The sequence below is a fragment of the Heptranchias perlo genome, chromosome 18 (genome assembly GCF_035084215.1).
Source record: "Heptranchias perlo isolate sHepPer1 chromosome 18, sHepPer1.hap1, whole genome shotgun sequence".
NCBI lineage: Eukaryota > Metazoa > Chordata > Chondrichthyes > Hexanchiformes > Hexanchidae > Heptranchias > Heptranchias perlo.
This window is the reverse complement of record NC_090342.1, coordinates 32,746,217-32,771,898: the sequence shown is the minus strand read 5'-3', so window position 1 is coordinate 32,771,898 and position 25,682 is coordinate 32,746,217. Positions and strand designations below refer to the sequence as shown.

The window sequence follows — 25,682 nt, the reverse complement described above, 5'->3', positions numbered from 1 at the left end:
CAACCAGTGGCAACAACCTTTCACTATTTGTTCTCTCATAACCCATCAGAATTTTGAATCTGTTAGAACCTCTGTAACATTCTCCATTCTAACGAAAATCTCCAATTTTCCAAGCCTTTCTTCATAAATATAACTTTTAATTCCCAGTATCATTGTAGTGAATCTTTAATGTAACCTTTCCAGGGGTCTAATGTCCTTCCTGGAGAATCTCTTTTAAGTGTTTATATAAAATAGATTTCTGTGCAGAACAAAGTTAGGAACCACAACCTGATGTGGCTTTCTGGAAAATCAGATACTGCAAGATGCCTTACAGTATTAGGACTCTTGCTCCCTTGAAGGCTTAATGAATAAATGTCGCTCATGGTGTGGTACTGAGCCACACATCGAGGAGAAACCCTAGATTCCATCCCTGATCTGTGCTGAGTTAGCTGATTTCAGCAGGGGCAGAGTTGGGGTGTTACAATTAACCTCGAGGTCTCTGGAGTAGGGAGGGGGAAAATCAGGTAGGGCTGCCTCTCCTGATCATTAGCCAGTGACGCCCCCTGCTGGAAATTGTATGCAAATCGGTGAGAAGATGGGGTCGTGCTGCCAGCACCAATGGAACTGTATCCCTGCATGAATTTTGGTTTCAGGAGAAGTGACAAAAAAAATTTGTTGGGTGGGGATTGGTAGTAAGGAGGGAGAACAATGTGACTCTTGCGAGGGTGTGCAGGTGGACCTTGTTTCACTTAGCCGGAATGTAAAGACTAAGCATTCCCCATACTAGAGGATGGGTACATGTAAATCTCTGCATTCAGCACCAGTGAGCTTTGCTGTCAAACACAGATCCTCTTGATACAAGGCTCCCAGAGAACAATGAATGTGTTGTTGTTATACAGTCACCGTGTTACTCAGATGTCTCCCAGATTAAGGCATCCTTCCTTTGAGAGCATATTTTCTGAATTGTATTGACTTCAGCATGTGTCTACTTGACCTTGTTCATGTTTGATAATATTCCTCACTACCCTGATGGCAAAACAGACAAAACAACTCACGAAAAAACTAGCACTGTGCAAAATCCACAAGTCAGTTTTTAGAAAAATAACAATTCATACAGTTCAGCTCCATGCTTGATATGCTCTCTCTGTATTCTCAGACTAACAACATAGATTGCACAACTGAGTTTGAATCAAACAAAAGATCCACATTTCAAATGACACGCTCTAGAGAAAAGAAACAGTGAGGTGATGCAGCTGACTGTGCTACAGGAAGGTTAAAGCCTTTCTGGGCCTTCTCAATCTACACACTATTATTGCCAGACTGACGGCACACTCCATCTCATTGATTCAGAATACACTGCATTTATTCTATCTCTGTCTCACTCCCTCTTCGACTCTCTCAATGTCACTCTTATTCTGACTCTTTTATCTCTTTTTTTCTGTATGTTTACCTCAGGTTATTCTGCAAAATAAGAAAAATGTAACAGATGTACAAGAGTGTTTTACATACAGGATAATAGAAAGCTAGTAGTCTTGCATGGATTATAGCAGAGAGCCATCAGTGTCGTAAATGAAGACTCCTATGATGGGAGCATGTTACACAGGAGGTTTGGGAAGAGTAAAGCTAGAATTGAGGTCATCCTTCAATTCAGTGTACCTGTGACTTTATCCCAAGTCTTTGCACACTGATAAAGCTCATTCCCTCCACAGACACTGTGCAATTTACTTGACCATGGACTCTACCCAAACCATTTAATCTTAGTTTGCTTTGAATTGGTTGGGGATTATTGCGGTTGGCTTACACAGAGTGACTGTTGATTGGGCACTATACTTCAACAGAATTAGCTGGGGTTTGGGGTACTGTGCATGGTTGGGAATTAGGACATTGTGTTTGTACAGAGATGGATGTTGATTGTGGTAGTGTGTTTGTACATAGATGGATGTTGATTGTACAAGCACACTATCACAATCAACATCCATCTCTGTACAGGCACACTACCACAATCAACATCCATCTCTGTACAAACACACTATCACAATCAACATCCATCTCTGTACAGGCACACTACCACAATCAACATCCATCTCTGTACAGGCACACTACCACAATCAACATCCATCTCTGTACAAACACACTACCACAATCAACATCCATCTCTGTACAAACACACTATCACAATCAACATCCATCTCTGTACAGGCACACTACCACAATCAACATCCATCTCTGTACAGGCACACTACCACAATCAACATCCATCTCTGTACAAACACACTATCACAATCAACATCCATCTCTGTACAGGCACACTACCACAATCAACATCCATCTCTGTACAGGCACACTACCACAATCAACATCCATCTCTGTACAAACACACTATCACAATCAACATCCATCTCTGTACAGGCACACTACCACAATCAACATCCATCTCTGTACAGGCACACTACCACAATCAACATCCATCTCTGTACAAACACACTATCACAATCAACATCCATCTCTGTACAAACACACTACCCAAATCAACATCCATCTCTGTACAAACACACTATCACAATCAACATCCATCTCTGTACAAACATACTATCACAATCAACATCCATCTCTGTACAGGCACACTATCACAATCAACATCCATCTCTGTACAGGCACACTACCACAATCAACATCCATCTCTGTACAAACACACTACCACAATCAACATCCATCTCTGTACAGGCACACTACCCAAATCAACATCCATCTCTGTACAAACACACTATCACAATCAACATCCATCTCTGTACAAACACACTATCACAATCAACATCCATCTCTGTACAAACACACTATCACAATCAACATCCATCTCTGTACAGGCACACTACCACAATCAACATCCATCTCTGTACAAACACACTATCACAATCAACATCCATCTCTGTACAGGCACACTATCACAATCAACATCCATCTCTGTACAGGCACACTACCACAATCAACATCCATCTCTGTACAAACACACTACCACAATCAACATCCATCTCTGTACAGGCACACTACCACAATCAACATCCATCTCTGTACAAACACACTATCACAATCAACATCCATCTCTGTACAAACACACTATCACAATCAACATCCATCTCTGTACAAACACACTATCACAATCAACATCCATCTCTGTACAGGCACACTACCACAATCAACATCCATCTCTGTACAGGCACACTACCACAATCAACATCCATCTCTGTACAAACACACTATCACAATCAACATCCATCTCTGTACAAACACACTATCACAATCAACATCCATCTCTGTACAGGCACACTACCACAATCAACATCCATCTCTGTACAGGCACACTACCACAATCAACATCCATCTCTGTACAAACACACTACCACAATCAACATCCATCTCTGTACAAACACACTACCACAATCAACATCCATCTCTGTACAGGCACACTACCACAATCAACATCCATCTCTGTACAGGCACACTACCACAATCAACATCCATCTCTGTACAGGCACACTACCACAATCAACATCCATCTCTGTACAGGCACACTATCACAATCAACATCCATCTCTGTACAAACACACTACCACAATCAACATCCATCTCTGTACAAACACACTACCACAATCAACATCCATCTCTGTACAAACACACTACCACAATCAACATCCATCTCTGTACAGGCACACTACCACAATCAACATCCATCTCTGTACAGGCACACTACCACAATCAACATCCATCTCTGTACAAACACACTACCACAATCAACATCCATCTCTGTACAAACACACTATCACAATCAACATCCATCTCTGTACAAGCACACTATCACAATCAACATCCATCTCTGTACAAACACACTATCACAATCAACATCCATCTCTGTACAGGCACACTACCACAATCAACATCCATCTCTGTACAAACACACTATCACAATCAACATCCATCTCTGTGCAGGCACACTACCACAATCAACATCCATCTCTGTACAAGCACACTATCACAATCAACATCCATCTCTGTACAGGCACACTATCACAATCAACATCCATCTCTGTACAAACACACTATCACAGATTTTCAGGGGATTGGGCAGTTTGTTTGAACGGATTTGGCTGGGGAATGGGGGCAGTGTGTTTGCAGTGTGCTCTTCCCTCCCCCTTTATTACTGCAGTCTCTGTGTTAACGTGGGGATGGATGTTATTCGATCAGCAGGCCTGGCACCCGCTCCGTTCACCATAAACAAATTTTACAGAGGGGCCCCTCAAATGATATTAGGCCCCTAATTAACATATGCTAGACCCTAATGCCTGTTTTAGGAAGCTACCCAGGATGCCAAAAAAATGGGCCCGATCAATTTAGCAGTAGCCTGGATGCACACATAGTTCATGTAGTCGAGCTGTGTAATTGTCCGTTTTTCAGAGATTCATGTCAGGTGTAGTTAATAGTTAGGGACCCTGTTCAGATAAGTCTGTGGCTTTGAAATGTCTTATTCTGACAGCTCTGGAACGGCCACTGATTTCCAGCACTTGCTACTCCAGCTCGAAGAGGCTCTTCTTATGTTGGCTGGTTGGCTGGTCCTCCTCCCCCGGTGTTGTGCTCTGTCTTGTCCTGCGGAGAGAGAGGGCGAGTGTTAGTGAGTGTCTCGTACAATGGAGTGCAGATGTGTGGGGCTTCTGCTTGTTGTGAAAATGCTGAGAGGGAGAAGAAGCAAATGGAATCCGAATAACGAGGTATTAAATGGGAAGCAGGTGTGTGGAGTGTGAAGACTTCTATTTACCCTTGAGGGACCTTTTAGCTAAACAAACTTGTGAAGTAGCAAATTAGCAACAATAAATGCTTAAAAATGCCTGGCACAGGCTCAATGGGCTGAATGGCTTCCTTCTGTGCTGTAACAATTCTATGATTCTATGTTAAAAGGAAACATAGTTAAAACAAATACTTAAAAGAAAAGAATTGATTTATTGACATGACAGTGAAATGGTTTAAGTACCTGTTTTTGAACAAGTCCCAATCAGCAAACACATTAGTACATTAGTAATCAGTGCATGCATTTAAAGTCAAGCACGCTGTTGCCAGGCCACCAGCACCATTATTTTTCAATCTACATTGCAGTGGCATGAAAACTGGTATAAATGCAGAAAAATCGCTATCACCCTTGATTTTAATGGAGGCAGAGCTATGATAATTACCTTCAGCAAGGGTAATGTTGGAGTGGTGCAAAAGCTGCAGGAAAGTATAGAGTGGCATAATTAATGGTATATCACTTCCTCCATAATGCCCTCTTTCTTTAGCACTGCTCAAGGGTCCCTACACCGTAGATGTACCAATACGATGGCGCAATTCCCCTGGAAAATCTGAACCATGGTAATGGAAGCTGCTCCAAAATGTAAATGGTTTCTGCTTTATTAATTTTAATTGTTGTAGTGTGTAGATTAGAGAAATAACAGAGGGTGGCTGTATAAACGGTATTACGGATGATTCAATTGAAGAGTTGGTGGGCATCATTTTCATGAAGAGCTCGGCAAACCTTCCTGTTCTGGTAAATGGTGACAAAACTTTGGAATTGAAACTGTGTCAAAATCATCAAATGGCAAAAATTCCATCGTGGCATTTGTGTGCAGTGTAATTGCTACAAAATATGATGTGTGGCAGCTGTTCGTCCTCCACAGCACCAAGGTCTGTGCTCCTGAAGTGTTGCAATTATTCAGTAAATAGAATCTGTGGGCAGGGGTGGAGACGAGCTGAGAGCTAAAACTAAGCAAAGTAACATAGGTCCTGATTTTGCTCTGCTGGGCACCATGGCAGTGCTCAGTTCCCTTTGCCTGATATCACACACATCTTGTACTTTCAGGGAGAGGAAGCCCTTCCTGTTGAGGAAGGTGGGAAGGTTTTCTGTAGGATCTTGCAAAGCAACACGGGCGCCATTATTGGATTGTGCACCATAGTAAAGCCAGTAACGCCATGAAACTGGATAGCCCTATCTCGCTGCTGCCTTGCTGCGATCCCAAAGGTGATGAATTGTCCAGCTTTCCAATAAAGTGTGCTATTCTCCAGAGAAATGCACCCCTGTACTGCGCCCTGTCTGATACTGCAGAGATTCCCCATGGCTGCCAGAGGTGATTCTGTGTCATAAAAACTGAGATGTGGAGATGCCGGTGATGGACTGGGGTGGACAAATGTAAGGAGTCGCACAACACCAGCTGTTGGACTATAACCTGGTGTTGTGCGACTCCTTACATAAAAACTGAGTGCAGTGATCGGTCATAGCCACTGAGAGACCAGTGCCGGCAGATGATCTTGGCTTCAGGTCCTCATGTAGTAGGTGGCAGAACTCCCTTATCCCTCTTTTATGAAGCGCACTCTTATTCAGATCTCCTCACTAAAGAACTTAACTTTATATAGCGCCATTCACGACCACAGGACGCCCCAACACGCTTTACAGTCAATGAAGTACATTTTGAAGTGTAGTCTTTGTTATAATGTAGGGAAACACCATTTGCTCTCAGGAAGTCCCAAAAACAGCAAAGAGATAATGACTAGAAAATCTGATTTAGTGATTGAGGCCAGTACATCGGGAGAACTCCCCTGCTCTTCTTCAAATATGATGTGGAGATGCCGGTGATGGACTGGGGTTGACAATTGTAAACAATTTTACAACACCAAGTTATAGTCGAACAAATTTATTTTAAATTTCACAAGCTTTCGGAGGCTTCCTCCTTCCACAGGTGAATGGTGTGGGAAAAAAAATGATTTTGCTCTGCTGGGCACCATGGCAGTGCTTCAAATAGTGCCATGGGACCTTTTACATCCACATGAGAGGTCAGACGGGACCTTGGTTTAACGTCTCACCTGAAAAATGACACCTCCGACAGTATATATTTTTCCTCAACATTCTCTCAGCATATATTTTTAAGCCTGGAATTTTCGATTAGGATTATTTTAACACCAGTGGTAATCGGCCACTGCAAGCATTAAATAACGGCAATTGGAAAATCTAGATTCTAATACTTTTGAGATGTGATTGGTAGCTTTAATTTTGGTTCCAGCTAGCTTGATTTTCCCAGGTTGCAGAAAATACACATTACTTCTGGAATGCAAAAGGGATTATTCATATGCAAATACATTTTGATTTCAAAGCAGGTGGAAACTATTTGCCACAGACGGCTGGTTTTGTCCTGAAATCTATCAAATTAAAGTGCTTGGTAATTTATTCAAACTTGTGGTTGTGTCACACCTGAAAGAAGCACAGGAAACCTTGTGTTAGGTTGATAAAGTTGTTTTGCTATATTCCATGCTTTAACTTCAGAGGGGACCAGAGATATACCCCGAACCAGCAAACATTCCCAGTGTTTTAAAACCCGTGGGTGTTTGACAACTGTGAGATATCCATTTGATTTCCTTTATTTTTGGATGAACTTCAAATGGGGTGGAAAGTACGGGGCTAATTTTCCTGGTCTCTCTTTGTCCAGGTGTTAGGGAGGAGGAGAGCAGCTGAAATTCACTCTGTCTGTCCTGGCCTCACAGCCCCAAATTTGGTGGGCTGGATCGTGAGCCAGTACAGGCCCATGCGCTGGCAGGGCCTTGTGCTAGGAAACTGGGGCAGCAACGGATGTGCTGAGAGGCCTGCAGCTGAGGAACCAGTCATCATCTTCAGAGCCTCTGGCTGGTGTTGGAGAACAACATCCAGAAGCCCTCCAGGCCTGAACCAACAATTAGGAGGCTGCAAGAGAAAGAGAGCACTTCCGTTTATGGCCTCCCTTGCCTTGCTGCCTGGGTCCCCAGTGCTAGGCCCACCACAAACCTCTACAGGTGCCCCTGCACTCTTTGGCTGCAGGAAGAGGAAAGTGAGGGTTTGAGAGCTCTCTCTTCCATTTTGTTTTAAAATCGCAAGCTTTCGGAGATTATCTCCTTCGTCAGGTGAGTGAGTGAATGAGAGGTTCTCAAATCGCATTGGACTATAACCTGGTGTTGTAAAATTCCTTACATTTGTCCACCCCAGTCCATCACCGGCATCTCCACATCATTCCATTTTGTTTCTACAGGTTTCTGCAGGCCCAGGTCCACCCCTATGGGAAGCCCTGGAAATCCTGTAGCAGAATCAGAGTATCTGGAAAATAAACATTCCTTGGGTGCTATTGACAGGAAAAATTGGCCACTATATCTCTTGGTCCAGTCTATCAGTTCTTCTCAGGCATTAAGAAAGGGACTAAATACTCTGTGAGTCTGATTCACCCCATATCTAAGTTATGTTACGGACACTGATCCAGGTTTAGTATTCCTGAAAGACTTAGTGAAGAGTCCTGTCATTTGTTATTGTGGTATTGAGATGGTGTAAGCAAAGTTCTGTAAACCACTGTAACCTGCTTCTGCTTATCTGTCCCTTTCAAGAAACTTGTTCCTTAGTTTATATCCCAAAGCATGGGCTGGTAGAGTATTTCTTCTACCACTTTCTGAAGCCTAACAGATCACAAGGCTGTCCAAGTTACAATACAAGGATTTCTGTTGAACCACTGGGTAATGCTGCAATACCAGACATGTACATGTTAAGTCATGGTCTGGCTTATAGAGAGTGAGGGTTGCTTATGGAGTGGTCTTCAACACTGAGCATGAGAGAAGCTTCTGGAGTAATATTCAAAGACATAATGCTGAATTTAAAAACAAGAAAGAACATACAACAACTTGCATTTATAAATAGCACCTTCAACATAGGAAAAAGTCCCATGGTGCTTCACAGAAACATAAATTGACCCTGAGCCAAAGAGGGTGACATTATGAGGGGTGACTAAAACTTTGGTTTTAAGGAGGGTCTTCATAGTATCATAGTGGGTACAATGCAGGAGGTGGCCATTCAGCCCACCGTGCCTGTGCCGGCCCTTTGAAAGAGCTATCCAATTAGCCCCATTCCCCAGCTCTTTCTCCATAGTCCTGTAATTTTTTTCCTTTCAAGTATTTATCTAATTCCCTTTTGAAAGTTACTATTGATTCTGCTTCCACCACCCTTTCAGGCAGTGCATTCCAGATCATTACAGTTCGCTGCATAAAAAAATGTATCCTCAGGTCGCCTCCGGCTCTTTTGCCAATCATCTTAAATCTGTGTCCTCTGGTTACCGACCCTTCCGCCACTGGAAACAGTTTCTCCTTATTTACTCTATCAAAACCGTTCAAGATCTTGAACACCTCTGTCAAATCTCCCCTTAACCTTCTCTGTTCTAAGGAGAACAACCCCAGCTTCTCCAATCTCTCCATATAACTGAAGTCCCTCATCCCTGGTATGATTCTAGTAAATCTCTTCTGAACCCTCACTAAGGCCTTAACATCCTTCCTAAAGTGTGGTGCTCAAAACTGAACACTATACTCTAGTTGAGCCCTAACCAGTGTTTTATAAAGGCTTAGCATAACTTCCTTGCTTTTGCACTCTATGCCTCTATTTATAAAGGCCAAGATTCCATATGCTTTTTTAACAACCTTCTTAACTTGCCCTGCCACCTTCAAAGATTTTTGTATGTGCACCCCCAGGTCTCTCTGTTTCTGCACCCCCTTTAAAATTATACCATTTAGTTTATATTGCCTCTCCTCATTCTTCCTACCAAAATGCATTGCTTCACACTTCTCTGCATTAAATTTCATCTGCCATGTGTCTGCCCATTTCACTAGTCTGTCTGTGTCCCCCTGAAGTGTGTTACTATCCTCCACATTGTTCACGACATTTCCGAGTTTCGTGTCATCTGCAAACTTTGAAATTATACCCTCTCCAGCCAAGTCCAGGCCATTAATATATATCAAAAAGAGCAGTGGTCCTAATACTGACCCCTGGGGAACACTACTGTATACTTCCCTCCAGTCTGAAAAACAACCGTTCACCACAATTCTCTGCTTTCTGCCCCCTAGCCAATTTTATATCTACCTTGCCAATGACCCTTTAATCCCATGTGCTTTAATTTTGCTAACAAGACTATTATATGATACTTTATCAAATGCCTTTTGAAAGTCCATATACACAACATCAACCGCACTACCCTTATCAAACCTCTCCGTTACTTCATCAAAGAACACAATCAAGTTAGTCAAACACAATTTTCCTTTAACAAATCCGTGCTGACTTTCATTTATTAGCCCATACTTCTCCAAGTGCCAATTAATTTTGTCCTGTATTATTGTCTCTAAAAGTTTCCCACCACTGACTGGGCTGTAATTGCAGAGTTTATCCCTCTCCCCTTTTTTGAACAGGGGTGTAACATTTGCAATCCTCCAGTCCTCCGGCACCATCCCCATATCTAATGAGGATTGGAAGATTGTGGCCAGAGCCTCTGCAATTTCCACCCTTACTTCCCTCAGTAACCTAGGATGCATCCCATCTGGACCAGGTGACTTTTCTACTTTGAGTACTGCTAATCTTTTAAGTACCTCCTCTTTATCTATTTTTATCCTATCCAATGTCGCTACTACCTCCTCCTTTACTGCTACATTGGCAGCATCCTCTTCTCTAGTGAAGACGGATGCGAAGTATTCATTTAGTACCTCTGCCATGCCCTCTGCCTCCACAATAAGATCTCCTTTTTTGTCCCTAATCGGTCCTACCCTTCCTTCGACTACCCTTTAATAAAAGACTTTTGGGTTCCCTTTTATGTTAGATGTTAATCTATTCTCATACTCTCTCTTTGCCCCTCTTATTCCCTTTTTGAGATCTCCTCTGTACTTTCTGTATTCAGCCTGATTTTCTACCGTATTATGAACCCTACATTCGACATAAGCCTCCTTTTTCTGCTTCGTTTTACTCTGTATATCTTTAGTCATTCAAAGAGCTTTAGCTTTGGATGCCCTTCCTTCCCCCCTCGTGGGAATGTGTCTACTCTGTACCTGAACCAACTCCCCCTTGAAGGCCTCTCATTGTTTTGCCTACCAATTTTTGATTCCAATCCACCTGGGGAAGATCCCTTTTTAACTCACTGAAATTTGCCCTCCCCCAGTTAAGCATTTTCACATTTGATTGTTCCTTGACCTTTTCCATAACTATTCTAAACCTAATGATATTATGATCACTGTTCCCCAAATGCTCCACCAATGAAACACACTCCACCTGCCCCACTTCATTCCCCAGAACTAGATCCAGCACTGTTACCTGCTTCGTTGGGCTGGAAACACACTGTTCCAGAAAGGTCTCTTGAACACATTTCAGGAATTCCTCTCCCTCTTTCCCCTTTATACTGTTACTATTCCAGTCTATATTGGGATAATTGAAGTCCCCCATTAACACTACTCTATAGATCTTGTATCCTTCATGTAATTTGCCTGCAAATTTGCTCCACTATCCCCTTCCCACTATTTGGTCGCCTATAGTATACACCCAGTAGCGTAACAGCTCCTCTGCTAATCCTTAATTCTAACCAAATAGATTCTGTCTTAGAATCATAGAGAATGATAGAAAGGTTACAGCACGGAAGGAGGCCATTTGGCCCATCGGGTCTGTGCTGGCTCAATGCAAGAGCAATTCAGCAGGTCCGACTCCCCCGCCCTATCACTGTAGCCCTGCATATTTTTTCCTTTCGAGTACTTATCCAGTTCCCTTTTGAAGGCCATGATTGAATCTGCTTCCACCACCCCCTCAGTGCATTCCCGATCCTAACCACTTGCTGTGTAAAAAAATGTTTTTCCTCATGTCACCTTTGGTTCTTTTGCCAATCACCTTAAATCTATGTCCTCTGGTTCTTAACCCTTCCACCAATGGGAAGAGTTTCTCTCTATCTACTCTGTCTAGACCCTTTATGATATTGAATACCTCTAGAAAATCTCCTTGCAACCGTCTCTGTTCCAAGGAGAACAACCCCAGCTTCTCCAGTCTACCCACGTAACTAAAGTCCCTCATCTCTGGAATCATTCTAGTAAATCTCTTCTGCAACCTCTCTAAGGCCTTCACATCTTTCCTAAGTGGGTGCCCAGAACTGGTCATAATACTCCAGTTGTGGCCGAACCAGTGTTTTTATAAAGGTTCATCATGACTTCCTTGCTTTTGTACTCTATGCCTCTATTTATAAAGCCCAGGATCCCGTCTGCTTTTTTAATCGCTTTCTCAACCTGCCCTGCCACCTTCAACAATTTGTGCACATATACCCCCAGATCTCTCTGTTGCTGCACCCCTTTTAGAATTGTGCCCTTTAGGTTATATTGCCTCTCCTCATTCTTCCTACAGAAATGTATCATCTCGCATTTTTCTGCGCTAAATTTCATCTGCCACGTGTCCGCCCATGCCACCAGCCTGTCTCTATCCTCTTGAAGTCTATCACTATCCTCCTCACTGTTTACTACACTTCCAAGTTTTGTGTCATCCGCAAATTTGGAAATTGTGCCCTGTACTCCCAAGTCCAAGTCATTAATATGTCTCAAGAAAAGTAGTGGTCCCAGCACCGACCCCTGGGGAACACCACTGTACACCTCCCTCCAGTCCGATAAACAACCATTCACCACTACTCTCTGCTTCCTGTTACTTCGCCAATTCTGTATCCATGCTGCCACTGCCCCTTTTATTCCATGGACTTCAATCTTGATGACAAGCCTATTATGCGGCACTTTATCAACCGCCTTTTCAAAGTCCACATACACCACATCAACTGCATTGCCCTCTGTTACCTCATCAAAAAACTCTATCAAGTTAGTTAAATATGATTTGCCTTTAACTAATCTGTGCTGGCTTTCCCTAATCAATCCACACTTGTCCAAGTGACTGCTAATTCTGTCCTGGATTATCATTTCTAAAAGTTTCCCCACCATCAAGGTTAAACTGACTGGCCTATAGTTGATGGGTTTATCCTTACACCCTTTTTTGAACAAGGGTGTAACATTTGCGGTTCTCCAATCCTCTGGCACCACCCCCATATCAAAGGATGTTTGGAAGGTTATGGCCAGTGGGTCCGCAATTTCCACCCTTACTTCCCTCAACAATCTAGGATGCATCCCATTCGGATCGGGTGACTTATCTACTTTTAGTTCAGCTAGCTTTTCTGGTACCTCCTTTTTTATCAATTTTTAGCCCATCCAGTATCTCAACTACATCTTCCTTTACTGAGACTCTGGCAGCATCTTCTTCCTTGGTAAAGACAGATGCAAAGTACTCATTTAGTACCTCGGCCATGCCCTCTGCCTCCATGAGTAACTCTCCTTTTTGGTCCCTAATCGGCCCCACCTTCCTCTTAATACCCGTTTACTGTTTACATGCATATAGAAGACTTTTGGATTCCCTTTTATGTTGGTCGCCAGTCTATTCTCAGACTCTCTCTTTGCCCCTCTTATTTCCTTTTTCACTTCCCCTCTGAACTTTCTATATTCAGCCTGGATCTCACTTGTGTTATCAACCTGACATCTGTCATACGCCCCTTTATTCTGCTTCATCTTATTCTCTATCTCTTTTGGCATCCAAAGAGCTCTGGCTTTAGTTGCCTTAATCTTTCTCTCTTGTGGGAATGTACCTAGACTGTACCCGAACCATTTCCTCCTTAAAGGCCATCCACTGTTCGATTACAGTTTTGCCTGCCAATCTTTGAATCCAATTTACCCAGGCCAGATCAGTTCTCATCCCACTGAAATTGGCCCTCCTCCAATTGAGTATTTTTACTTTAAAGTGGTCCATGTCCTTTTCCATAGCTATTCTAAACCTTATAATACTATGATCACTGTTCCCTAAATGTTCCCCCACTGACACTTGCTCCACTTGGTCTGCCGCATTCCCCAGAACCAAATCCAGCAATGCCTTCTTCCTCGTTGGGCTGGAAACATACTGGTCAAGAAAGTTCTCCTGAACACATTCCAAAAATTCCTCCCCTCTTTTGCCCCTCATATTATTACTATCCCAGTCTATATTAGGATAGTTGAAGTCCCCCATTATCACAACTCTATAGCTTTTGCACCTCGCTGTAATTTCCCTGCAAATTTGCTCCTCTACATCCTTCCCACTAGTTGGTGGCCTATAGAATACTCCCAGTAGTGTAATGGCACCTCTTTTATTTCTTAACTCTAACCAAATAGATTCTGACCTTGACCCCTCCAGGACATCCTCTCTCTCCAGCACTGCAATATTCTCCTTAATCAATACTGCTACCCCCCTCCTTTCTTTCCTTCTCTATCTTTCCTGAACAACTTGTATCTAGGAATATTTAGCACCCAATCCTACCCTTTTTTGAGCAGATCTCCATTATCGCCACATCATATTCCCATGTGGCTATTTGCGCCTGCAGCTCACCAACCTTGTTTACCACGCTTTGTGTGTTTACACGCATGCACTGTAAACCAATCTTAGGCTTTCTTGTACTCTCGCTTAGTCTGATCACACCTAATACTGTACTATTTCTTGCTGTAGTGCTATCTTTCTCTCCCAATCCTTTGTGCACCTTGTTTCTCCTTTCCAATGCTACATCTTGGTGCCCATCCCCCTGCCAAATCAGTTTAACCCCCCCCCGCCAGCCCCTGCAGCATTAGCGAACCTCCCCGTGAGGACATTGATCCCAGCTATGTCGAGGTGCAACCCGTCTGGCCTGTGCAGGTCCCACCTCCCCCAGAACTGGTCCTAATGCTCCAGGAACCTAAAGCCCTCCCTCCTGCACCATCTCTCCAGCCACGCATTCATCTGCTCTATCCTTCTATTTCTATACTTGCACCGGGAGTAATCCGGAGATTACTACCTTTGAGGTCCTGCTTGTTAATCTCTTTCCTAACTCCTTAAAATCTGCCTTCAGGACCTCATCCCTCTTTCTACCTATGTCGTTGGTATCGATATGGACCATATAAGATCTTTGACCCTTCAACTACATCATCCCTTTGCAGTGCTATAATAGTTTCTTTGATCAATCTAAAAGGAGGAGAGAGAAGGGGGTGGAGAGGTTTAGGGAGGGAATTCCAGAGTTTCATACCCTGACGGCTGAATGTATGACTGCAAATGGTGGGGTGAAGGGAGTGGGGGATGCGTAAGAGGTCAGATTTGGAGGAACGCAGAGTTCTCAGATGGTTTTAGGGCTGGAGGAGGATATAGAGATCGGAAGGGGCGAAGCTATAAAAGCATTTGAACACAAGGATGACAATTTTAAATTGGAGGCGTTGGGGGACTGGGAGCCAGTATAGGTCAGCGAGCACAGGGGTGATGGATGACTGGGACTTGGTGCAAGTTAGGATATGGGCAGCAGAATTTTGGATGAGCTGAAGTTTATGAGGGTGGAAAATGGCAGGAGAGCATTGGAATAGTCAAGCCTGGAGGTGACAAAGGCATGGATGAGGGTTTCAGTACCAGCTGGGCACTGGTCTTGAGATGGGGGAGAGACGGTGATGTTTCAGAAGTGGAAGTAAGCGGTTTTTGTGATGGAGAGGATATGTGGTCAGAAGCTCACCTCAGGGTCAAAAAGGTGCTGAGTTTGCGAGCAGTTGACTTCAACATGAGGCAGTGGTCGGGGAGGGGGATGGAATTGTAGCAGTGGGTGTAGACTTTGCGGCAGGAACCGAAGACAAGGAAATTGCGGCTCATCCAGGACTGGATGTTGGACAAGCAGGCTAACAACACAAAGGCAATGGAGGGGTTGAGAGAGATGGTGGAGAGGTAGAGCTGGGTGTCTTCAGCAAATAAGTGGAATCTGACGATATCTCTTTGGATGATGTTGCTGTGGGGCAAGGGAGAGGAAGGGGCCAAGGATAGATCCTTGAGGGACTCCAGAGATAATGGTGCGGGGGTAAGAAGAGAAGCCATTGCTGGAGATGCACTGGCTACGATTGGATGGGTAAGAGTGGAATCAAGGGAGGGCAGTCCCACTCAGCTGAACAATGGAGGAGAGATGTTGGAGGATGATGGTGTGTCAAAAGCTGCAGAGTCGTCAAGAAGTGACGAGGTGGGATAGTCCTCGGACACCGGGTGACAGTCATAAAGGATGTTAATTATGACTGTGGTAGGGGCAGAGACCTGATTAGAGAGATTCAAACATGGAATTGTGGGAAAGATGGGCATGGATTTGTGAGGCGACAACACATTCAAGGACTTTGGAGATAAAAGGGAGGTTAGAAATGGGATGATAGTTTGCAAGGACAGAGGGATCACGGGTGGGTTTTGAGGAGAGGAGTGACGATGGCAGATTTGAGGGAGAGTGAACCGTTTACTATATTAGCTAGCATGGGGGTCAGGAAGGGAAGTTAGATGATTAGCAGTTTAGTGGGAATAGGGTCAAGAAAGCAGGAGGTGGGTCTCATTTACAAGATGAACTCAGAGGGAATGAGGGGAGATAGCTAGAATCGTAGAAATAATGGTTCTGAAAGTCATGGAGTCCCAGCCCACCACTAGAACCACGATGGGGCTGGACTTCCAGCTGTCAGTCTGGCTTCTGGTTGACCCTATCCCAAAACCCAGGGATGGGGCCATTTACATAAATGGGGCCCACATCATTCATAGCACTCCCTCGCCATCTACCACACGGGGAGGTCAGGAGTCTTGCCACTGCATTGGTGGGAGGGCTGGTTGTTTTGGCCGAAGAGTTAATTTAAAAAAAAATGCTGGCAGTTTCAGTGGAGCTGTTTTCCTAACAGCAATCGATTGCGCTGTGATTGGCTGCCGTTAGGAAACCAGCATTAGGCCCCCAACTCCATCTTCTCGCAGGTGTACTTTAAGTTGGATGCAGTAAAGGCAAAACTGCTGTGATATCTGGTGGGGGACATCATCCCACTGGTCCTGCCTCTTTCGCTGATGTGAGGATGGAAGGAGGTGGGGGGCATACAGGAGACCTTACAGAACTGAGTTCTGTTCCAAATTATGTGCCCCATCTGACTTATTTCCTGGTTCCACCCTCCCAAGCCCAGGAATTTTGTGTACAATATTGTTATTTGAAAGAGAGGATTTCACTGTTGTGTGGTTCCACTCCAGTGATATTGTAAATGGAGCGTATTGTTCTTAGCCCACTGTGTCTCTTCATGACTTCACTGGAGTGGAATGACATGATGTTGTACCAAAGTCTATACAAAATATCACTGCCTAGACCGCCTGTAACCACAGCTCTGGTAACATTTATAATTTTTAAAGGGAGTTCCCAGTGCAGCCAGCCCCCAAGCAAGATTCTTGTGGTAGGACTGAAGAACTCATTTCCGATTCCACTTCAATGCTGCCTTGAGCCTCTCACTTGGATGCTTCACTGGGAAACACTTTGAGTCATAGAAACATAGATAATTACGGCACAGCTGGAGGCCATTCGGCCCATTGTGTCTGTGCCAGCCAGAAAAGAGCTATCATGCTTAATTTCACTTTCCAGCACTTCCTCCGTAGCCTTGTAGGCCTCACACCGAAGTTACCTTTTTGGTCTCTAGTAGGCCCTACTCTTTCCTTAGTTATCCTTTTGCTCTTTATGTATTTATAAAAATCTTGGGTTTTCCTTGATTTTATTTGCTAATATTTTTTCATGCTCTCTCTTTGCTTTCCTAATTTCCTTTTTAGTTTCATCCCTGCACTTTCTATACTCCTCTAGGTATTCTGCAGTATTGAGCGTTCGGTATCTGACACAAGCTTCCTTTTTTTGCCTTATCCTACCCTGTGTGCTCATTGACATGCAGGGGGCTCTAGATTTGGCAGTCCCCGCCCTTTTTCTTTGTGGGAACATATTTGCTCTGAAACCTCACTACCTCCCCCTTGAATACCTCCCACTGCTCTGACACTGCTTTACTTTCAAGTAGCTGTTTCCAGTCCACTTTTGCTAAATCACTTCTCAGCTTAGTAAAATTTGCCTTTCCCCAGTTGAGAACTTTTACTCCTGTTCTATCTTTGTCCTTTTCCATAATAATGCTAAATCTAACTGAATTATGATCATTAGCACCAAAATGGTCTCCCACTGATACTCCTTCCACCTGCCCAGCTTCATTTCCTAAAAGCTAAATCCTGAGCTGCCCCTTCTCTCGTTGGGCTTGCTAAAAATGTACTGGCTAAAAAAAATTCTCCTGAGTGCATTTTAAGAATTTCGCACTTAGTTTTGCATTTAAGACTGAGTGCTGATAGCATTGTAACCAGCAATTCTAAAGCATGAAACAGTAACAATGAAAGCCCAGAGTATTAGAAACATACTATGGAATATTCAGCAAAATACAGGAACAGGAGAAGACCATTCAGCTGATCGAGCCTGCTTTGCTGTTTTTGTTAGACATGGCAGCTGTATCTTTTTAATTGCAATTGGCTGCCTTTTCTCCATTTCCTTTTAATACCCTTACTTCAGAGGAATGCCCTTACTTGCCAAATAACTGTGTGACTTTTAAACACTTCAATTAATTCTACATCTGTGGCCTTGGATATGCCCCCTTCCATTCCCAAATCCAAGCCATGTCACTCCAGCACCAATCCCTGAGAGACAACAATTGTCACTGCTTGTCACTCCAAAAATGTCCCTTTACTACCAAATCTCTGCCTCCTCCCTCCCAACCTGTTTCTTATTCATGCCACGAGAATGTCTCCAATTCCATGTGCTTCAATTTTAACTAGCAATCATCTTGGGCAGAACCTTAGCAAAAAACGCTCGCTCTTTAATCCTTTATAGTATATAACGATCAATGATCAGGAGGAAGTTGATGACTATAATCCAGTTTTGTGATTAGTATAACCTGATTTTGTGCTTGTGGTTTATGACATTGCCTGACCCCTAATATTGTTGCCCTCCTGTCAGTCCCCTCAGTTATCTGCTCCCCTAAAGCTTTTGGGGAGACATGACTTCTTTCTGCAAAACATTCTGAGCATTATTCTGTCACAATTGTGTAACTTTCTTCCTGTCAAAAACAAAAATTGTGTTTTATTTCTGAGACAAACTTTTATTTGTGAATTTCATTGATCAAAGCTTCTTTCTGATCTTGTTGCAGGTCATTCAAACCAGACTTTGTTGTCATTCGCCAGCATGTGTATAACATGGCCCAAGGCGAGGACTACCGTAACCTCATCATCGGCTTGCAGTATGGCAGAGTGCCTACACTCAATTCTCTCCATTCTGTCTACAGCTTCTGCAACAAGCCCTGGATGGTGAGTTTGGCCGCTTATCTCTGGTGTGTGGACACTGCAGTGGTTTGTGTACCTATACTGGGGACCATTTAACGGCAGCATTCTTGAACACTTTTTGGTATGTCCACTCCAGTGACTCTGGACTGCGGGCTCATCCTCCACAAGTTAGTTAAAACTTTGGCCCTGATTTTAATTCCTGGAGGGTTTTGGGATCGGGTGGTTAGCGGGGTGAGTTCGAAACTCACCCGCTGCCCCAGAAAACAGGCGCAGGGTATTTTAACTTCTGAGCCTTATTAGAATTTCACGAGTGGGTTTCCCAGCCCGTTCACTGACAGACTGGGAGAACACGCCCACTTTGTACCTCTGAAAGCGAGGTTGCATTGCCTTTTGCCTGATTTTGCTACAGGAAGGAAAAGCTTTAGGATGAGTCGCAGACAGGTCCTCGGGTTCTCTAAAGCCTCCCTGGAGGTCCTGCTGGAAGAGGTCAAGGCAAGGAGGAAAGTCATCTTTTCAGTCAGTGGGAGGAGGATCCCACAACACCAAGTGCACCAGGCACGCAGAGAGATTGCTGAGATAGACAGCTCCAGGAGCATCACCCCCAGGACCTGGATGTGGTGCAGGAAGCAATTCAATGACCTCTCGAGTAGCAAAGGTGAGTGCAGCTCTTCTTTTCTCCATCTCTGTCAACAACACATTGCGACGGTCCTTTTCCCCCATCCCCAGCACTATCAACAATTCCCTCCCTTCCATCACACCCTTCACCACCCAGCACAAGGGCACACCATATCACTTCTCATTCTCATTACAAACACACACTCATTTGTTCCTTGCTCCATTCACAGCAGCCACTGACACCATTCTCCTCTCACCTGCTAGCCTTTGCACAATCAGCAACCTCTCTCATGACTCCGACTCCCCATGGGACATGATTTTAGCTCGGAGCCGGGAACCCAGCACGTCTGTAGGTATTCGGTGGGGAACCCGGAAGCCAAATGAATGCATCAACTCAATTGAAGGTAAGTATTTGTGCTTCCGGGTTTCCCACGCACCAGACAGCCAGATTGACAGGCTGGCTGCTTGTCGGGAGGGAAAGAAGCTGTGAATCGGAGAGAGAGAGGGGAGGGGAGGGAGGGAGGGGAGGGAGGGAGGGGAGGGAGGGAGGGAGATCGGGAGGGAGATCGCGGCATGTGGAAGAAATTGAAGGTGGGGGGACATGGACGACATCGGGTGGGCCTTGGAGAAGACTGCGGGGGGGATGTCCAGCGTCGGGTGGGTGGGGGTGGGTGGTGGGGATTGGCCAATCGTGGGGGTCCGATCACACCAGGTGAGCTTGTTGGGCCTGGATGAAACTCTCCTGCCCCTCCTGGCCCACAAGCAGTGCAATAAAGGCACTCATCACGCTGGCTTTCTCCTGATGTGAATCAGAAGTGACGGGAAACCTGAACAGGTAAGGTAAAATTTGTTTGACATTTCTAATACACAAAAAATTAAGTGCCTTTACTATCTCAATGAGGTACATTGCCCCTTTAAGTGGCTGCCCGCCGGCTTTAAGTGGGGACGGGACTTCTGAGTTTCTGTTGCGCACGTGCGCGCCTGGGTTAAACCTGGGCACGTTGGAGCCGGGATGCGGTCCCACTCCAAAAAGAAACCATTTTTACAGCCCACCTGCCCCCAACCCACTTGTTCTTGTGACTAAAATTACCCCCCTTCTTTCCATTCACCTCCCCATTCTGATTCCATTGTCTTCATCACTCTCTCAGCATTTGTACAATAAGCAGAAGCCTCACATATCTGCACTCCGTTGTTCGAGACACTCACTAGCACTCACCCTCTCTCTCTCTGCAGGACAAGACAGAGCACAACACCAGGGAATAGAGTAAGACCAGTGGGAGGACCAGCCAACATAATGAACCTCTCTGAGCCGGAGCAGCAAGTGCTGGAAATCAGTGGCCCCTCCAGAGCTGTCAGAATAGGACATTTTGAGGCTGGGGTTTTTGTGAACAGGGTCTCTGAATATTACTTGCACCCCTTCATGAACCTTTGAAAAATGCACAATTACGCAGCTTAACTACTACTATACTGCATTATGATCCCTGTCATGTGCTAATGTCCCGCCTCTCAGTGCCATCCTAACTCTTGTCCCTTTTCTCTAACCTCTCGGTCGCTTTCAGCAGCCACAGCCCTCAGTAGAACAGTAGAAGACACCTCAGAGGAGGAGAATCCTTCTGAGGAGGCACCGCCATGCGCTCCATCACTCCTAAGCACCAGCACAGATATTGGCACCGTGGCTGGTTAGAGTGTGATTTAGAGGGGTCTACATGTGGTGATGCACCCAGCACTGGTGAGCAATAACAGGGATAGCACGGGAGTCAGCTCACCTGAGTGCAGTCTATTATGCCCTGGACATGAGGGAAGGCGGCCACTGCTGAAAATCCCAGCGCGCTCTCATTCTGGCTGTTGGCCTCCATCGCGAAGGTATTGGTTTGCTCTGGCATGAAGGCATTGGTGACTGGCTTGATTCACCATTGCAGACTAGGAGATGTATGTGTGTCGCTGGCGGGACTTTGGATGCACCCGGTTAAAATCAAGGTTCAAATGACATCATCTGACCCTTATTTGAATTTATTCATGAGGCCCGCCTCTTTCTGGTGAGTGCATTTGGGACCTCAGTTAGCTTTAGAGTAAAAATAGTGGTCGACGAGTATCCGGTGGGAATGGTAAGTCAATTTTCCCAATTTTATCCGCTCACCCACCCTGTTCCTGTCGGGCGGGTTGGGTTAAATTCAGCATCTTTGAAATAGTTGCATCGCACAGATTCACTCTCTCATTCATTAATGTTAGAAAGATGTTTTTTTGTATGTTTGCCAGACAGTAGCATATTTTTTCCTTTTACCTAGTGTGTAATGTACATGTACAGGAGCTGATACCTGTTAATTGTATCCATGTGATTTATATCAATTAGTGTTAATTGTATTCAGGTGGTGCGTATCAATTGGGGACTCTCTTGTATCCATTTATAAGAGAACTTATCTCGGGTGTGCGGGGTGTTGATCTCTGTGAGTAAAGCCTTGGGAGAACTGAAGACCAGGCTGTAGTATTCTGTCCTGCATCACCTGGCTATCCAATTTATAACAATACTGACATGCAAGATCTAGAGCACTAGATGGGAGTGAATTGATTCTTTTTTACTTTTTGTTTATAATGCCCATTCTCATTCACAAGAACAGCTGCTGAACAACTGGTAATAGATTTCTGAGGCAGTAAAAAGCTTGCCACAATCCCACAGCCTGACTCACTTGGACCACAGCCGATTCCCCCTTCTTGTCCTAGGTTCAGCTGTCAATATTCTTATTGAGACAATAATGTTTTGGAATGCTACTGAATCTTTTCATTGCCAATAGTAGTCCCGTTATTAAAAAATAGCATTGAATCTTGAAAGCACAATACTGACGCCCAGTTACATCAAACAAATTGTGTTTGTTATGTTAAGGGTATTTTTAAGTCTCTGGCTTGTCTCTTATTGATAATCCAGAATTTGGACAGAGCCAGAAAGATGGGTTGAACTGGGATTGTCTTGTCCTAATTTTGTTTTTTGGAAGTTTGTTCACCTTTAGCAACTTGTAGTTATTAACAGTAACTAGCAGATTTCCCCAGCATTGCTCACGGTGAGCTTGTGCTGTTGCAAAGGAAGGAGTGTTGAGATGGGGCAGGGATTCACATCTCCAGTGAAAGCATTTAGAAAGAAGTTTGTCGGAGATCTTCCTAGAGACTGATCATAATTGTTGTTCTGAATGTCCACTTTAGTGTGAAGTAAGGCAGTTGAGTGTTTCATTTCAAGCCCCATCTCACCAAGTGTTTGCTTGGTCTGCACTTCCAAAAGATTAAATGTATACATGTGTGAAAGATGCATTTATCCAGTTCAGGTCACAGGAGGGTACTACTGTATCTACCTGAACAATAGTGTAATCCAGGGGTACTATTGTACACCCCTGGATTACACTATTGTTCAAGTAGATACAGGGCAGTGTGAGTCAACATCTATAAACGTAAGACATTCAGACAACTTATGGGAACGACTGATGCCTCTGAATCGGAGAAGGTATCTATGGCAGACCTGAATCTGTAAACAAACCTTATTTCCAGTCATATGTTTCTGAACTAGTGAGGATTTTCAAGTGTTTTGAATGATTTGATCTGCTGCAGTTCACTTCTATTGCTCGCTGTTGATTTGTTCTTTTGATAGATACTTAGAAGTTCCTAATTGGTAGTTTCTGTTGTTGCTTAACCCCTAATGGTTGGCATATTGTCAAACTCTTGAGTTATGATTTGTTGCTGTTTTATGAATATGAAATTTGAGTCAATCAAGTGAAAGTATGACACAAAAGAAAATTGCACAAAAAAGTCATGACTCCTGAAGTGTGATGGACAAACTGTTTTTATACTTATAATAATTAAGTATATGTGGCATTGATCATGGAAAGACGGAAGAAAAGGGGGGGAAAGAAGTGTAAGTATGGGTGGGTTGGTAAAGGAAGGATTTGAGGTTTTGGTGAGGAAGGAAAGAATTTAAGGTGGGGAGACTATCTTGAGAACATAGATTATTTTTTAAATCAGTGGATCTGTCATGTTCTGAAGGGCAATTAGGGATGGGCAATAAATGCTGGCCTCGCCAACGGCGCCCACATCCCAGGAACGAATAAAAAAAATGTTGTTGTTTAAAGTAAGTTGGAGCATCTCACTAGTCTCTCTTCATTTGATGCTTCTCTTTTTTTCTCTTCTGGTTCTTTCTGTGTCTTTCTATTCTTTTCTGTTTCCTGCTGTGTCCTCTTTTGTTTCTCTTTGCCTGATTTTCTGGTTCTTTCTCGCTCATGTTCCTCTTTCTATCTCTTGTTCTTTTACCTCCCCTATCTCTTCTTCTTTGGTTGCTAAGAGATGTAGATGGGAGGCAAGGGCAGTGATCAGGGGAGAGATACCTGGCCTGGGCTGTTGGGGGTAGGGGTATGTGCGGGCACAGGCTGGCTTTCGGGTGATGCATGGTATGCCACGGTACACCAACACAAAGGGGTCGGTGCATCAGCTGTTCACGTAGCTTCATACTTTCATCACCTTCCCTACTCCTTCCCCAATGCCTTTCCCACCCTCTCATCTCCTGTATCCTCTTCTGCTCCTCACTCACCTGTTGTCTTCCACCCTCTCCTCATCACCCTCACCCCTATCCACACCCCTCCCCATTTCTCCTGTTCCTCCCCTCCCTCATTCCATCACCTTGCCTACCCTTTCCCCTTCACATCTGCCTCTCACAGCCTGTATCCTCCCTTCCCCCTCACCCCTTCTCCCCAATCCCTCTGTCAGCCCATTCAGCTCTCATTCCTCTCCCCACACTCCCTTTCCTTTTCCCCTCCCACCTACCAGGCTGCCTTTAAAGCCAGTTTCCAAGCACCAAGTTGCGAAGCCAACAATTTTGTTTCTTTTTAAAGCTCTTGTTGTGCTGCAAATAGCCTAGCACAATAAGCACTTAAAAAGAATCAAATTAGTGATGGGAAAAGTGGCAAAGATAGATGGGGATGGGAACAGGATCAAGGGAGGGCGGGGTGGTGGGGGCCGGGGTTGGTGGTAAAGTATCACCAACACAAAAAATGGGCAGGCTGTCAGTCTCAAGAGCTGAATATGATACTGGAACATGGGGGACAGAATGGACAAGGATGGGGGCGGCATAAACAAATTTAAAATAAAGTTATCTGGCAGCAGCAAATAAATGTTAAACCAGTGTAAATTTAATGTTAGCTGCAGGGAACACTGTGGTCTGGGGAAGACTATTATTCCATCAATCTGGGCTGCATTCAGATTTGAGTCCCAGAGGTGAAAAATTGGTATGCTAACCCTCGCACCATCCAATCCCCTGCAACTCAACCTGGAGGATCACCCCACCCAAGGATGGAAGTCCTTGAATAGATTAGAGGGGAGACATACACCACAAGAGCCAGCCTAGCTATTAATGCTAAATCCAGCTTTTGCTCTGAAGTTGTAAAGATTTTAAAATGTTGAATAAAATAATTAAAAATTGAAGCTCAGAGAGTGTTCTCAGCTGGATTAGAAATGCAATTTACTCCAGGGGTAAGCAAAGTTTAAAATCTTGGAGAAAATTAAAGTTAGGCTTAGCCCAAAACTGCAGTAATTTACACATTTTTATGCCTTGTTCTTTATTGAACATTACTGAATTGTTTACAGTTTAAATTACAGAGGTACAATGACATTGTGGTAAGGTGGCACAGTGACGTCAGCGTAGTGTAGCTTATTAGATGAGATGTATGAGGCAATACTTCACTTGCCAACAGAACCAAGGTCTGGCTGCTTTGCCTATAATAGATTATCTGGTCATTTATCTCATTGCTGTTTGTGGGACCTTGCTGTGTAAATTAGCTGCTGCTTGAACCTACATTACAACAGTGGCTATACTTCAAAAATACTTCATTGGCTGTGAAAGGTTTTGGGACCCCCCCCTGAGGTTGTGCAAGGCGATATATAAATCCAAGTTCTTTCTTTCCATTAAAATGTTGAGCGAAGTGCCTGTGATGGCCTAAATGTGGTTCACCAGGGCATTTAACTACTAGCAACCAGTGCCTATATGCAAACCTCTTAATGACATTTACGCAAGGGGAACAAATGGATAAAGGGGATGATGTCTTCT

The 25,682-nt window shown here is 44.1% G+C and overlaps 1 protein-coding gene across 1 annotated transcript in view; it reads left to right on the top strand.

Annotated features, from left to right (window-relative positions):
* The window catches only part of LOC137334736 (synapsin-3-like), a 202,772-nt gene that overhangs the window by 72,818 nt on the left and 104,272 nt on the right, over positions 1 to 25,682 (top strand). Inside the window, exon 4 of the mRNA XM_067999649.1 lies at positions 18,859 to 19,015. Within this exon, the coding sequence (XP_067855750.1) occupies positions 18,859 to 19,015 (157 nt within the window). The remainder of the gene's footprint in view (positions 1 to 18,858; positions 19,016 to 25,682) is intronic.